Consider the following 16,888-nt stretch of genomic DNA (forward strand, 5'->3'; position numbering starts at 1 on the left):
AGTACAATGGTGATTGCTGTTAGACATTGCTTGCCTGAGCTTGATCCTTGAACTTGAGCAGTAAGATTGCTTGGTCTGCTCTCAAACTCTTGTATTTGGCTCATATGCCTGGATTTTTTTTTCCTCCTTGCACTTGTAAGTTACTCCACCTGACTTGCTTGAATTTTAGAATTCTTGTCCCCACTTCCCATCTCTGTTTCTCATTTATGGGATGGGAATGAAGAGCAAAGGACATCTGGCATGGGGATTACCCCATGATCAAGAAACTATAGAAGGGGAAGAGATCAGCAATTATGTGTTAACCCATAGTATGTGTTCCCACCTGGCTTTCCTCATAGAACAGTGATGAAAACCTGATCCCTCTGTTGTCCCAGTTAGGAGCTTAACTGATAAGGTAGCCAATTCACTGATAATACTATTTAAATAGCAGTGAATGATTAAAGTAGTAGAATTTGGATTCTGTGTAAATACAGTAGTGTGGAAATAGCTGATAAACTATTCAAAAATGAGTGCCATAAAGGAATATAAATGTCATGCTCATTCCTCTGAAGCGGGGGCTAATGCCAGTGTTAGATGTCATCAAGGGTTACTTAATTTTCCTCAGACCCTTTTGAGTATGGGAATGCAGAGGTTTATAGAAACAAATGACTGGTCTGAGATTGCTAATGCAGGCGTTCAGAGTGATGTCTGCCTTGCTGAAGAGCCTAAATCAAAAGGGCTTTGAGCTGAAGACCCAGAGTTATCCTGTTCTCTGACTGCAAAATATGGCATGTATTGGTGTATGTGCTAACATGAATCTGCCACTGTGTTTTAAAAGTTTTCATTTTCAAAGGTCTAATTTTTTAAAAGACTGAAGCAAATAGTAACAATGGAGAGCTCCATTATTACTACTGTGTTGCTGGAGGCCTCAAATATTTGATTGAGAATCCTGAGCTACATTCAGTACTACCTGTCATTTGTTTTTAATGTGGCGTGGATCAATAGAGATCATTATTTCTTTCCATTTGTCTAGCCTGTGATATTAACTGTAGGGTCTCCTGCAGTTAGTAGATGGATGTTCCGTTACTGCATCTGCTGATTAAGTTATTTGCCTCCTTTCTTGCTAGTGAGATTGGTTTGGCTTTGGAGATGGGAGTGGGTCTTTTGAGGGGGGGAGCAGAATTGTTTGTGTTGGAAAGCACATAGTTCAGTGGGTAAAGTGAAGTTCTGGCTCAAGATTCCGTTCACTAGCACTACATTTTTTTTTTCCAATGTAAAAACAAAAGAAGTGGGGGGAGTTACGGAAAATATGGGAGACTAACAAAATCTTTTTTGTTTTACAGTTTAAATATTAAGAGGTAGTAGAAGTGTTGAAGCAGTAACTACGGTAATAGTATTTTCATGCTTAGTTTTCTGGTGTTTGTTTTTTTTTTTTTGAGTATAAGGTTCAGATTGCCTGGAGATAAGGCAGCCATGCTAATTCCCCTTACAACAGTTTGCTGAACATAATGTGGATGTTGTGGCACTGACAGTGGCTCAGGCTAGCTGCTGAAGTCCAAGCCTGTCGCTGGTCCTTAATGCTGAGCTCTAGGTTGTGCAGCCAGCTGGTATCTGTCTACCCAGGCTCCCGTTTGCTGTGCCGGCAAAGTACACTCCCTCTGTGTGCCTTAAAGAATAAGAAAACAAAAAAAGCCTCTTAATTTTTTACCACTGAACTTTTTTTAAATATTCATTCATGAACTCCAGACACGCTTCCAACTCTAGAGCCCTTCACAGGGTGTCACAAAGGTAGTTGCTTCCCTGGGTGATGTGAACAGATTCTTTTATTAAATATCATCTGACTCAGCATGTGGTATGTGCTGTGCCAAATCATATTCTGTGCCAAGTCTAATGCAGGGAGAGAAGCTGGCCAAGAACTTTGGTTTTGCAGCAATTTCTGAGTTAGACTGTGTGTGCGTGTGCGCGCGCGCGTGCACGTGCTCAAAGCTGAGCTGGAGAGGAAAGGATAATATGGGAATGTGCCTATTCATGACTCTTCCTGTTGTGCAAAGACAACCTGTGAGAACTGGGGTTATGTTTTCTTGTTTGAGAGTGGGAGGGTCTACTTGTTTTTATGTTAGATGTTCAGGTCTCGTCTACTGGGAATCTCTCTAGTGACTGAAGAGCAGTGGAAAGTCATATCATGAGACAAGACCGAGCTGTTGTAGGGGGAAGTGGTTTTGCCGAAGGCTGTTTAAAACTCTGGAGTTCTTAATGCTTTTGTTTAACATCACGGCATACTTGCATGGATGTGTTTGCCAAACACTTAATACATCTGCCCTCTCAGGATATTTCTATGATAGAAACAGCAAGTCAGCCTGTGGAAAGGGGCACCTGACTTCTAGTTGCCAGCCTTCTCAGTTTCAGGGCAGAAGCTATGAAATTGAGAAGAGCCGATACTGCATTAACCATACTGACATAAGCCTTGTGCCTCTCCTGGAGATGGAGTTAAGTGCCTTACACCGCCACGTCAGTTGGAAGCAGACTGTAGTGTAGAAACAGACATAATTATGTTGACCTAAGCTGCATTACCTAACTGTGTAGTATAGACTAGCCCTCAATTAAGACCTTGGACTAGATTGTGAGACAGTACAACTCCTCTCTACACCCCACCCAGTCTCCAATCAAGAAGTCTTACTGTCAAACTAATGATGACAAGACTTGCTGGTGTTGGTATTTCAAATGGGTTTTCTCCCTTGCTTTTTAGGCCTGCAGTGTGTGTATGTTAATCAGAAAACAAAACCCAACAAATGCAGAATGAAACTTAAAATCTATTTTGTATCTTTACAACTGACTTGTGGTATCTGTGCTTATCTCTCAAATCTTGTTTTGTAAGGATCGAGCGTGAAGTATGTTCATGCTAGAACATGTTCAAAGGATCAAGAGAAATTTAAGAATTTCTATTTATTTTTGTAAATATAAGGTGGTTTGATACCAAGCACAGTATGAATCTTGGTAGGCGAGATGCTTATCCCTTTATCTTTTTGAGTTATACATTGAATGCCATGCTGTCCCAGGTACATACCCAAGTTGGCACACTAGCTCAGTTAGAGCTAGCACATCTTTATCTAACTCAAGCTGGGAATCCTACTAGTGTAGACGCAGCGTAGTCTTTTCTGAAAGAGTACACTTCTTGGCTAGAAAATCGCCCATTCGGTACTTTTGCATAGCTCTGTGCTCTTGTATCCCATGGCCAACTGTATTGTAGAAGGGTGCAGTGCCCATAAAAGTATGTAGAGGAATGCTCTGGGATCCTTCAAGGTGACAGGTATTCTAGAAATGTGTGTTGCTTCACAAAACTGGGCCTTTTCATGCTCCTGAACCAATATGGCCTTGTTTTTGTTCAGCATGCGTCATGCATCCCTTAATCAAAGTGTGGGCTTTCTTCTGTACAGTAAACCCTCAAGATGCATGAAACCAAGTTGTGTGTGCCACAGGCTGGCATCCCTGACAAGATAAATTTCCTCGCTCCCATCGGGGCAGCAGACAGACTCTTGGCTGCTGCCCTGACAGGAGCAGTTTCCTGGTCCTGGGAGTGGCAGGAAGCTGGGAATCAGGGGGCACCACCTGGTTCCCAGCTCCTCTCCACTTGCAGAGACAGGAAACTGACTCGGGCAGTCTCTGCTGAAGCTCTAGAAGACCCAGGTGACAAAATCACCACATGCTGTTATTGGGGAGCTGAGGTAGAAGGGAAGTCTAAAAGTATGTCTCCATTGCAGCTAGATGCCCGTGACTGGCTTGAGCTTGAGACTGTTTGATTGTGGTATAGATGTCAGAGCTCAGGGTGACAGCCGTAAGACCCTGTGAGTTGGGAGAGTCCCAGAGCTCGGAATGCAGCAAGCATCTGACACCTTTTTGGTATCATACACTGACATATATTTTCCTGTTCTTAAAACCAGATACAGTGTTAATGCTTCAATGATGTGATGCCTGATTCAGTTACTTCATTTTGGTTTTGCTGGGTGTGTTGGTTGGTTGTTGTTTGGTCTGATGGGTTTTTCTTAAAGAAAAATTTTCGTAGATGTTCCACATAATATTATTGTTTAAGGTTCTGTGGTTTCCAAAAGTTTAAGAAATGCTGGTTAACACCACAGTTAAAAGGCCCGAGCCCATGAACCCAAATCAGCTGGCTTGGGCCTGCCATGGGTATCTACTTGCCCTGTAGACATAGCCTGCAGTATGTGGATGAGAAGATGCTTGCCTGCTGAGTAGAAAGCCAAGAGCCCCCCTACTTGCTTGGCATGACAGGCCTGGGTTCAGGGGAGAACCTGTGAGGTAGCTGGGGTATTGCTATCCAATTATGTACAGCAGAAGGAAAAAAAAACAAAAACCAAAACTCTGTTCTTAGCGTGCTTTAAAAATTGGCTAGTATTTCTAGGTTAACGTCAGTGTCTGTCTGTCTATTTTTATATCTGAGTCTGTTTTAAAATGTCAATATGAATGTAAAAGAAATACAAAAAAAAGAGAACTCTCCCAGAAACTGTGACTCAGATTATATGGATAGTTCTATTATGTGACTTCCTATGAACAGTAAACAAGCTCCTCTCAGTGTAGCATGTACCCACCTTTAGTATACATATTGCTGCACTACATGCCTCTGCCTTGAAAATTACATTCCAAGGGTGAGATATGAATGGCGTGTTTCATTAGGTTTTATCCTGGTTGCAAGCCAGCCCCTTTTTAAAAATGTACTACATGTATGCACACATCCCTCTCATTTATTTACTTCTCTGATCCTGAGGTACCCTTGTGACAATGGCTTGAAATATTAGTGTGATACTTGGCTTCCCAGTGGTTGTGTAAAGTTTTCGTGAGACTCCCACAGGCAAAATACCTGATCAGTTTCCAGGTATCTTATTTGTATATTACACTTTGCAGATGTATGGACATTTAGTCATGAATTTACTGCATGGCTCTAAACAGAGCTGCAGAAAGTGTAGGAGTGGGGAGTATTGCTGTTCCTAAGAGTTTAAGTGGAATTACACACTGAGAAATTAATGTGCTTTTTTACTCAGTACAGTTCCTCTCTGCAGTTGAATTCAGCAGAGCAGCATTTTTTTAAATGCACAGGAAGATATAATAGCTGCAGAGCCAATGCAGTTACGCAAGAGATTTGGATTCTGTTCCTTCTTATGCATCAACAAAATTGTCATCCAGGGCAGGGTTTGGTTACACCTTGAAATCCTTTTCAGAGCAATAAGGACAAAGCTGGATCTGTAGAACCTATTATTAATGATGGATTTTGTACCTGTTGCTGGCTATGAGCCATGGTTAAGGGTTTGGGTGTGGCTGTACAGCCCTAAATACCTTGGGACTTCACCTACTTGAGGAAGTGTCTTTGTCTGTGCCATGCTACTAATAAAGGTGTCATCAGCAGAGGCCTTTGAGTTTGATTTCCAGACACCCTTAACCTTGACCTCTAATAAGCGGCTGATGGCAGAAACTACTCTGTAAGGATCCCTTTCCTGCTATCTGCACCCAGCGGATTGACCTTCTGGGCATGCTGTAAATCTTGTCTGGTAAAGAGCTGAGGCAGCTGATGGTGGAATTTCAACGTATTGAAGAATGGTAGTCTAAAAATGCATTTTTCACACAGCTGTCTGAGAGGAAAATGTGTTGTGGCTTCAATCAATTTTTATTTGCCTTTCAATATGCCCGAGTTACCCTGAGCTTTTGGATGGGTGCCTTTGGTTTGTATAAAACCAAAATCTAAATAAATGTGTTTTTGTGCAAGAACAGAAGAATGGAGCTTAAATTTTAAATTGCAAACTTAATACACTGAGCAGCTTATCTAAAAATAGTCTTCCTAACTAGGTGTGTCTGTCTACAGATTTAGCCACATTTTTCTGTAATGCATCTGATGAAGTGGGTCTTTGCCCATGACAACGTATGCAGCAATAAATCTGTTAGTCTATAAAGTGCCACAGGACTTCATTCTTCTACAGCTACCATGCCAGTTAAATAACTCTTCAGTATATAACACATTCTGCAGGGAATCATCCATATGGCCTCTGTTGCTCCTCATTGTGGTGTTATAGGTGACTCCACTCTCTCTAGCTCAGGCGTGTCCAACCCGCGGGCCGCATGCAGCCCTGGACAGCTAGTAATGCGGCCCCACAAGATCGTAAACTTTTAACATTATGTGACTTATATATTTTATGTGCGGCCCAAGACAATTCCTCTTCACTCAATGTGGCCCAGGCAAGCCAAAAGGTTGGACACCCATGGTCTAGCTGGTTGGTAGGCTTTCAACCTTACTCTGTAAGTAGCCTAGCTGTGAAGAGCCATGTTGGAAACCCCTTCCATGTACTAAAGTGTGCATCTGTAGCTGATATTTAAGATGAAACAGTTGTCTTTGGCTTATGCTTGGAAAGCTTTGGCTAGGTTTAAGAGTCTTTGGTGGTAACGGGGGTCTGTTGGTCAGAGTCTCTGCTGTATGCAGGAACAATAGCAACTATTTTGAGGATGGTGCTATTCAGTAATGCTAGTGTTTGTATGGAATAGTAGTCTAAACAGCGTATGTACTAGATGAAATTAAACAATACCTTTATGATGGCTGTTGGGTATGTATATTAGATCTACCAGGTATATATTTAGGCCTTTTAGAGAGGATCGTGTTCAGTGTAAAGGAGTAATTGGTTTCACTGATTGGATTTGTCAGAAAAATAACACATAATTGTCAGATTTACAAGCACTATTTATTATTTGATGACAATAGGATCAAAGGTCAGATTCCATTGTCACCCAAGAGACAAGTTAATCTTTTAATGCCCTCTGCTATGGTCACCCACTTTTCATTGAACGTTGATCTTTGCATTGAGTGGCAGATGGCTCTTGTTTGGGAGAGAATGTGTATGTCCAGAAAATACCAGTGGTGGTAATTTTTTGTTTTTGTTTCCTCAGAGGGATTGTGAGCAATGAAACAATGCTTCTGGATTCCTAACTCTGTTTTCTTACAGTTGCAGGAGTTATTACTGCTGACTTTTTATCGGGATTAGTGCACTGGGGAGCGGACACCTGGGGATCTGTGGAGCTGCCCATCGTTGGAAAGGTTTGCAACTTTTTTTAAAAATTAAAATTTCAAATAAAATCATTTTAGGGGAATTTGCTATCATGTTAAATGTGCTATGCACTATATAGAAATTTTGTGACTCTTACTGGCCAGTCCTGATCTGTTGTCTTTCTCTATCCCATCTTAGTTGGCCAGGTATGTTGTCAATAGATCTGACATATACACTTAAACTTCCTCTAGATTTGTTACAAGCCAGAAAGTTTGAGGCCTCTGCTGTGTTCTGTTTTGGGAGTTAGTCTATCCTATGTATTGTGTCACTACACAGTGTTCTTGGACCTTAGCAGGGGGACAGGAGTGATCTAAGAACATAAGAATGGCCATACTGGGTCAGACCAAAGGTTCATCCAGCCCAGCATCCCATCTGCCGACAGTGGCCAATGCCAGGTGCCCCAGAGAAGGAGAACAGAAGACAATGATCAAGTGATTTATCTCCTGCCATCCATCTCCTGCCCTTGTTCTGAAGGCTAGGGCACCATACTTGATCCCTGGCTAATAGCCATTTATGGACCTAACCTGCAAAAATTTATCAAGCTCTTTTTTAAAACCTAGTAGAGTCCTGGCCTTCACAGCCTCCTCGGGCAAGGAGTTCCACAGGTTGACTGTGCGCTGTGTGAAGAAAAATTTCCTTTTATTAGTTTTGAACCTACTACCCATCAATTTCATTTGGTGTCCGCTAGTTCTTGTATTATGGGAAAAGGTAAATAATTTTTCTATATTCACTTTCTCCACACCATTCATGATTTTATATACCTCTATCATATCGCCCCTCAATCGCCTCTTTTCCAAACTGAAAAGTCCCAGTCTCTCTAGCCTCTCCCCATATGGGACCCGTTCCAAGCCCCTAATCATCTTAGTTGCCCTTTTCTGAACCTTTTCTAATGCCAATATATCTTTTTTGAGGTGAGGAGACCACATCTGCACGCAGCACTCGAGATGTGGGCGTACCATAGTTTTATATAGGGGAAGTATGATATCTTTTGTCTTATTGTCGATCCCTTTTTTAATAATTCCTAACATCCTATTTGCCTTACTAACTGCCGCTGCACACTGTGTGGATGTCTTCAGAGAACTATCCACTATAACTCCAAGATCCCTTTCCTGACCTGTGGTAGCTAAATTTGACCCCATCATGCAGTACGTGTAATTTGGGTTATTTTTTCCAACATGCATTACCTTACACTTACCCACATTAAATTTCATTTGCCATTTTGCTGCCCAATCACTCAGTTTGCTGAGATCTTTTTGTAGTTCTTCACAATCTGTTTTGGTTTTGCCTGTCCTGAACAACTTGGTGTCATCTGCAAACTTTGCCACCTCACTGCTTACCTCATTTTCTAGATCATTGATGAACAAGTTGAACAGGATCGGTCCCAGAACTGACCCCTGGGGAACACCACTAGTTACCCTCCTCCATTGTGAAAATTTACCATTTATTCCCACCCTTTGTTTTCTGTCTTTTAACCAATTCCCGATCCATGAAAGGATCTTTCCTCCTATCCCATGACCACCTAATTTACATAAAAGCCTTTGGTGTGGGACCGTGTCAAAGGCTTTCTGGAAATCTAGGTATATTATGTCCACTGGGTGCCCCTTGTCCGCATGTTTATTAACCCCTTCAAAGAATTCTAATAGATTAGTTAGACACGACTTCCCTCTGCAGAAACCATGCTGACTTTTGCCCAACAATTCATGCTCTTCTACGTGCCTTGCAATTTTATTCTTTACTAGTGTTTCTACTAATTTGCCTGGTACTGATGTTAAACTTATCGGTCTATAATTGCCAGGGTCTCCTCTAGAGCCTTTTTTTAAATATTGGCGTTATATTGGCCGTCTTCCAGTCATTTGGTACCAAAGTGGATTTAAAGGATAGGTTACAAACCACTGTTAATAACTCCGCAATTTCACATTTGAGTTCTTTCAGAACCCTTGGGTGAATACCGTCTGGTCCTGGAGACTTGTTACTATTCAGCTTATCAATTAACTCCAAAACCTCCTCTAATGTCACTTCAATCTGAGTGAGTTCCTCAGATTTGTCACCTAAAAGGCTGGCTCAGATTTAGGAACCTCTGTAACATCCTCAGCCGTGAAGACTGAAGCAAAGAAATCATTTAATCGCTCCGCAATGGCACTGTCTTCCTTGATCTCTCCTTTTATATCTTTATCGTCCAAGGGCCCCACTGCTTTTTTAGCGGGCTTCCTGCTTCTAATGTATTTAAAAAACATTTTACTATCGTTTTTTGAATTTTTGGCTAGCTGTTCCTCAAAATCTTTTTTGGCTTTTCTTATTACATATGACACTTAATTTGGGAGTGTTTATGTTCCTTTCTATTTTCCTCACTAGGATTTGACTTCCACTTTTTAAAAGCTGCCCTTTTTTTCTCTCACTGCCTTTTTAACATGGCTGTTTAGCCATGGCGGTTCTTTGTTAGGTCTCTTACTGTGTTTTTTTTTATTTGGGGTATACATTTAAGTTGGGCCGCTAGTATGGTGTCTTTAAACAGTTTCCATGCAGCTTCCAGGGATTTTAGTTTAATTACTCTACCTTTTAGTTTCTGTTTAACTAGCTTCCTCATTTTAGTGTAATTCCCCTTTTTGAAATTAAATGCCAGAGTGTTTGACCACTGCGGTGTTCTTCCCAACACAGGAATATTAAAAGTTGTTATATTGTGGTCACTATTTCCAAGCGGTCCAGTAACAGTTACCTCTTGGACCAGATCCTGCGTTCCAGTCAATGCCACGGCTACCTCTCTGTTACTGTCCAGATTTTTGTTAAGTTTCACTGAATCTGAGCATCAGTAGATAAAAGGGTTATGACCTCTTCATTGCAGGAGGTGCTTTCTTCTTTTTATTCACCCATTCCAAGCATCAGAAAGTTGACTCCTCCTCTGCAGCATATTCTGAGAACCAACAACAGTGTCATTTAAGATACTTAGGTGCACATCAGATGTATTTAGAAGCTATGTAGCAGCAGTGAAAGTAGTCTTGGAAATGTCTGAAATCTGGGTGAACTCCTGAGAGTTCCCTGGGGTGGTGAGTGCCATTTCAATAGTTTTCAAGGGAGCTGAGAGAGATACCGACTAGGGAGAAGTGAAGTACTTGAAAAAATGTTACTGTGGTGATGAACAGAAACAAATACTTTAGATTTAAGAGTTTCCTGTTTCAGTATATCAGAACAGTGATCCATCTCTAGTCCAGCATCCTGTGGCCAATACCAGATGCTCAGAGAAAAGTGCAAGAATCCTAGCCCTTATTTAGTGGGTGCCCTGAAATATGAGGTTCATGTCCCTTAAAATACATAGAACACTTAATGTAACTGTAGATGTATTTAGGGTTGATTATAAATTTGGTGTTCGGTGTGGCTTCTTTTTTTTAAATCTGTCTTGAGTGAGTTCCATAAGTTAATTTGCCACATTGAAAACATTTCCTCTGCAAGTCTGAAATTTATTGCTTTTCAGTTTCAATGATCTTGGCTCTTGTTTTATGAGATGAACAGATACTTCTTTCCATTCAACCTTCTCTGTATCTTTCATTATTTTGCATAACTCAATCTTATCTCCTGAGACTGCTTACTTTTGCTGTCCATCTCTCCTCCTGTAGAAGTGTTTCATTTTTGTTGTGCTGATTTGTCTAGGAGTCTCGATTCTATTGTATGCAATGTAAATGACAGTATTAATATGCAGAAGTAACAACAGAATAGCAGTGAGTGGTCTCTGTTCCTAGATCTGCTGTTGACTAGCTATGTGACCTTTAGCAAGCCACTTAACTTCTGTGCTTCCCCATGCCCCATCTGTAAAATTGTGATAATGCATATCTACCTCCTTTTATAAAGCACTTTGAGATGAAAAGCACTGGGTATGTGTTCAAAAGTATAGTATGCTGCTTTCAGATGCAAAAAATTGACTGACGTGTAAGTTTTGTATGAAGATTTTAAAGTGTAAAACTGATTTATTTTAATTCTCTAACATGGGTTCTGAAAGCTTGAATCTTAATTCCTAGGTATATGGTAGTATGGAAGCCCAGTTTGATGCTTTCATTCTTATGAGTAATGGCCTTGCATTTCTGGCTTTGTGCTCTCAGGCTTTCATCAGACCTTTTAGAGAACATCACATTGACCCCACAGCAATTACTAGACATGATTTTATAGAGACCAATGGAGATAACTGCATGATGACACTGGTGCCACTAGCAAACATGGCCTACAAATTTGTTTCTCTTTCCCCAGGTAAGCTATTTGTAGTGACTATAACATGTTGTTGTATCCTATTACTTTAGAATTTTCACCAGTGGATAAATTGAATAAGTCTTGTTCTTATGTGCGAAAGGGTTTAAAATTTTAAATTTTAATCTGTGATATGTCAGTTGCTCTAATTTACATTAGAAGTAGATGTGTGGAGGAAAGGGAGACTCTTCCCACTGTTTGATAATGGGTGATTAACCTGTTCCATGCCAAAAGGATCTCCCATCTCCAGGGAAGTGTCTCACTGAAGAGTTCAGTAAGGAAACCTTAGAATGTAAATTTGGCACAAGAACTGGCATCTCAGTCTTAAAGGACCTTGAAACTGTGGCAATTGAGGAAGAAAGCTCAAGTCTGAAAGCTGCAATATATCCAGCTTCTTCAGAAGTAGCTCAAATACAAAGCCTAATAATACAGCATTAAATTCTTCTCCTGTTTAATTGTACAATAGGTAGTAAATCCGTAGCTCAGGTTCCCAAACTTGACTAATTTTCTGTGGTGTATACTAGTCTTACAGCTCATTTAGTTTGTGGCATTTCAGAATGTCATGAATTGTTCATGACCCAGTGGTTCTGTTGCTGAAGTAATTGGGTCTTGAGACTTATCAACGTGAAGTGTCAGCAACTGCTGGAATAGTTTAGAAGTTGCCCTTCAGTTCTCAGGAAAGCAGGATGGAGACATGACTAGGTACTGTCTGTTACAAATCAGCTGCTTCAATGAAATGAAAAAAGACTGATCTTTTTAAAAACTTATTTTTAATGTATCTTATTTTTGCAGAAGCATTGTACCAAACGTGCCCTTGGGAGTGTTTTGTCTTTGCCCTGGCTATCTTTGTAACCTTGACAAACCAGATTCACAAGTGGTCTCATACATACTTTGGTCTTCCTCGTTGGGTCGTCTTTCTGCAGGACTGGCATATTATCCTGCCACGGAAACACCACCGAATCCATCATGTGTCTCCCCATGAGACTTATTTTTGTATTACTACAGGTAAAGTAAACTCTGTGCTCCTGGACCAAGTGTTTTTCTTCACTGAACCAGAAAGCACAGGTGGCAAGAATGTAGTTTGGTTGCATGTATATTATTACTGTTTAGCAGTTTATCAAATGCAGAAGATGTTATGTGCCACAACTTGGAGTGTGATTAGCTTTTACTGTACAAGTCAACACAGGCTCTTTACTTGGTATCTGCTGTATATTTTGAGAGTTTCTCTGTTTTTGTTCAAGAACTCCTCCTCCTAAATGGTAAGAGCTACAACCACCAAACTTGGTACAGAGCTTCCTCTTACCATAACTTGGAACAAGGTAAGGGTTTGGTTGTGTCAGGACAATGTGCCTGGAATGGTATTGGTTCTCACAAAATCATACAGAAAAGAGACCGAATCACCAGGCAGGTGAAGAAAGAGGCAGGCTGTGGGTCTTTCCCACTCTCATGCCCAGGTACTCTTTAGGGTTGAATTTGGCGTGAATCCAGACTGATCATAGAGGTCTTTTTGTTGGCATTTCTTAAAGGTACACCTGAGGTAGTCAGGCAGAGGGGGATGGGGCTAAGGTGCATTACAACTGCCAAGTACATAAGTATAAATCAGATTATTCTAAAACAGACTAACACATGCACATTACGCTCTGCATTGTGTCCTGTGCTTGAATGGCCTGCTGATTTTTGTGAACCCATCTCATTACTGATCGTAAAGGGGTTCACAGGTCCCCAAGCACTGCACCCCGTCCGCAGGCAGGAGTGACTCTCACTCAGCAGGTAGAACAGGAAGTTTATTAGATGACATAGGCACAGCTCAGCACAGAGATGTCAGTACAGCAGGCAGAGACAGTCATTCCAACCCATCCTGGGGAGAGGAGCACAAGGGGTGCCCCATCTGGGGTATAGCTTCCCCCCCTAGCCTGGCTGGCTGCCTTCCAACTCTCTCTCCTCACAGCTTACAACTGCCGTCTCCGATTCAAAACCAGCTCGGCTCCTCCCAGCTCTTTGTTCAGGTCAGATGTTACCTGCCAGCCTAGGTTACAGCCCCAGGGAGTCACCCTTAGTGGCTGTGAGCTGCTCTGCCTGTCACACACGCACATCCAGCCTCAAGCTGGCTCTCTCACGTGCACCCCCCGCTCCATCACACGCTGTCCATAAACTAAAAAGTAGGCTAGGAAGCAAAGCTGCACATGAGTGTTATCATTTATCAACTAGCTACATATTATTGACATGTCCACTTGTGAATTCATGCTGTCCACATCTGATTCCTTGCATCATGTGTGCAAAGCTTGCAGCTGTTCCATTTAGAAGTTTTGGAAGAGAGGGGTTCATTACCAGAAGGTGCAGTTAGCATTGCTCTGAGGAGACTTTACTTGTGGCCCTCCCAGAAGGGATGGAGGTGTGAGGGGGTTGCTAGCAAGAAAGTACTAAACGCTGACCCCAAGGAACAGGGCTTGACTTGTCATTAGCCTATAGACAGACTGGGTGCGAGGGATGGGGAGGGAGGAGTGGGGCACTGGTGGCCAGTGTAGAGGTGACCCTGAAAATGCCCCTATCTTATTTTGGGAACAAGGGATACCGCTGTAATGTTAGAATCCCGTGATGGGTATATTTGCAGCATGACATCCCATCAGCTTGAATCTGTGTGCTGCTGTGGTGTGACCTGACACAGTTGGCTGTGGGAGAGCTCCTCTCCTTATTTTGCCTCCCATCCAGTTCACATTCTAGACTCTCTCTCCCCTGCGTTTCCTGCTCATTCTGTCTCTTACACAATAACCCTGACACCTCCACACATCTGTGGTTCTCTTTTGCTTTTCTCCTCTCTGCCTGCTGCTTTCCCTTCTCTCTCACTCTCCCCTTCAGGAGTATGGAGTCACTGGCTTGACAAACTTAAATGCCTCTGCATAGGAGAAGATGGACGTAAGCTTTTCACAGTAGCTCTCAAGAGGTAGTCTGTGGGTTAGTTTAAAGCAGGGGTTCTCAGCCTTCCTCTTTCTCCCTCCCCTCTTCCTCCCCCCCCCCCCCCCATGCAAAACACATTTTGCCCAGGTGCGTCACAACAACTGTTTCTCAGCATATAAAAGCCAAAGCTATGGTGGGGAATGGCAAGTGTGGCAAATGTCCAATGCCTTCAGGCCTCCACTTTCTTTCTGCCCTGCAAACTTAATGCTGGCCCAGCTTGGCAGACCTTCTGAAAGCTGCTTGTGGCCCCCCCCCCCTCCCCCGCCCCCAATGGATCCCTGATTGAGAACCACAGGTTAAAAGTACGGTATCAGGAAAAAATCATTAACTACTCTGATTATGAAGGTGTCACATCAAGTGCCCCTGAGTCTTGCTTGTTGCATGTTAAACATCAGTTATATATGCTGCCTGCTGTAGGCACACAACTAATCAGCTGGGCAGCACCTGAATCGCTCCTGGGTGACCAACCAAGGGCTCAGCTTACAGGGAGCTCTGCCCCAAGGGTACCCTGGGATCTGTAGGCCTGCTGATCCACTCCACCACTGCCCTGTGCCTCCAGTACACACACTATCTGCCAGTGCAGTTAAGACAGTTTTCCTACTTGCCCCAGTACTGCTGTATTGTTCCCAGCAATGACAGGCATGTCTCTGCGCTTCGCGGAGGAGGGTGCCTAGTGACCTCTGTGTGCTGGCCTCGCCCCAAGTGCTGCTGCTGCTCCTGTGGGAGATGGGGGGGGGACAGTGCACAGAGGCTTCCTGGGCCCCTTGCCTAGGAGCTGTTGCCAGAGATGTGCCAGTCACCTTTTGAGAACGTCCTGGGGATAAACACTGCCTGGAGCCCACACCCCTCACCACCTCCTGCACACCAAACTCCCACAGCCAGCACCACTTCCTGCATCCCAACAACACTCAGTGGAGGGAGAGAGTATGGACTGAACGGAGCTGGGGCTTTGAAGAAGGGGCAGGTCAGAAGTTGTGGCCTTGGAGGAGGATTGAGGAGTCCCAAACTTTTTTTTAAAATCAAATGGGCATCCTCAGATTGCTACAGTTTAGATCCTAAACTTTCTTTTAAAGTCTAACCAAGTAACTGGAAGCAAAGGTGTGTTACAAGCCTCTCCCTTTCTTAATCAAGAGCACAGCTCAAACATTCGGGATTGCTTCCATGGCAGTATTGCATGAGGAGAGGCAGGGACGGAGAGCACCTGTAACAGTCATACCAACACCTTTTACTACTGCCAGTGATCTTTCTGAGGGCTAATTCAGGTCCTGGGACACCTGAAGTTTGGTGCTCCCTTTGTGATGCTGTTAATAAGCACAGCTGGCCCTGTGCTGTGTTAGCTTCAGTTTCTGAATGCTCTCTACATATAGCCTCATCTAGAATACATGGTTGCATTCTAATAACATGGTAACCAAAGTACAGATAATAGTGCATAGTGTACAACAGCATCAGAGTTATTGGTCTGACTTGCCATGTTTAGACCTGTACGAGTTCATGTCTTAAAAGCTGGAGCTGTCCTAGTCTAAATGTGCTGTTTTTCCTACCACTGCGCTGGCTATGCCACTGAAAACAAGGAATTAATATAAAGCACATTTAGCTCTGCCTGGGTCAACATGTATTACATCTTACCATGTGAAAGTGGAGTAATTTTTTAATTGGAAAAACCAAATTTGGGGTATTTACACTGTCAAAAGTGGAGATCTGGTTATGTCTTTTGAGTTTGGGGAGAAAGGAGTTAGCTTGTTATCAACTTTGTTTTGTTTTAGGGGTATAAGTAGTCTAGGTTCAGAATTTAGGTACACTCATCCCACGTTTAGTGAGTACTCATAAGGGAAGTACTCATTAACAATGAGGGACATACATACGTACCTTTTTGGTTATAAAACAAGTGAACTTCCCCCGCTTATATCAGCCAGCCTCGGGGTCCCTGGCTTGTGGGGCAGGGAGGCTCGGGTCCAGGCTTCACTCCAGCTGCTGGGTCCCCGGCTGGGGAGCAGGAAGACCTGCAGCCCCAGGGCTGGCTCCACTGCAGCCCAGCCAACTCCCAACACTCCCCCAGCCCGCTGCTCCATGCACACCCCCTGGCTTGCAACATGCCCCCAGACGAACCTGCTCCCAACACTCCCCCAGCCTGCTGCTCCCCCAACCGGTACCACTGGTGCAGCCTGGAAGAATAAGCTGCCACCTCCTCCACTGGAGCTGTCACCAGGTTTTAATCCTCCCTCCGGCTCATGGCCCCAAACTGCCCCCAGCCTTTAACCCTCTCCACCCCCTCCTCCTGCCAACTCAAGGTTCACTTACTTTTCAAAAACAGCACCACCTGCTGTCACTCCTTCGCCAAGTGAGGAACACTAGGAACCAATCAGACTTTAACGTGTATTTAATGGTAATTTAGTGTCCCTCTTACAAGTTTTCGCCTGTGAACAGAATGTTGGGCACCAAAAATGCTCATATAGCGAGCGATGAGTGTATATCAGATATTTTTACAAAATCTGATAGGTTAGTACTTCTGTCTAAATGTTGGTCACCAGTTATTGCATTTTGATTTTGAGATTTCTTCTGTATTGCTTGTATCTGTCCAGTAGTGCATGAGATTCAAAAAAGGAAACCACCTGACTAACAAGTGA

General features: G+C 43.0%; 1 protein-coding gene across 1 annotated transcript in view; it reads left to right on the top strand.

Moving 5' to 3' along the window:
* PEDS1 (plasmanylethanolamine desaturase 1) overlaps nucleotides 1-16,888 on the top strand; it is a 34,462-nt gene that overhangs the window by 12,722 nt on the left and 4,852 nt on the right. The window contains exons 3-5 of the mRNA XM_075011657.1: nucleotides 6,978-7,069; nucleotides 11,168-11,312; nucleotides 12,102-12,314. Coding sequence (XP_074867758.1) covers nucleotides 6,978-7,069; nucleotides 11,168-11,312; nucleotides 12,102-12,314 — 450 coding nt within the window. The remainder of the gene's footprint in view (nucleotides 1-6,977; nucleotides 7,070-11,167; nucleotides 11,313-12,101; nucleotides 12,315-16,888) is intronic.

Source organism: Carettochelys insculpta, chromosome 17 (assembly GCF_033958435.1).
Source record: "Carettochelys insculpta isolate YL-2023 chromosome 17, ASM3395843v1, whole genome shotgun sequence".
Taxonomy (NCBI): domain Eukaryota; kingdom Metazoa; phylum Chordata; order Testudines; family Carettochelyidae; genus Carettochelys; species Carettochelys insculpta.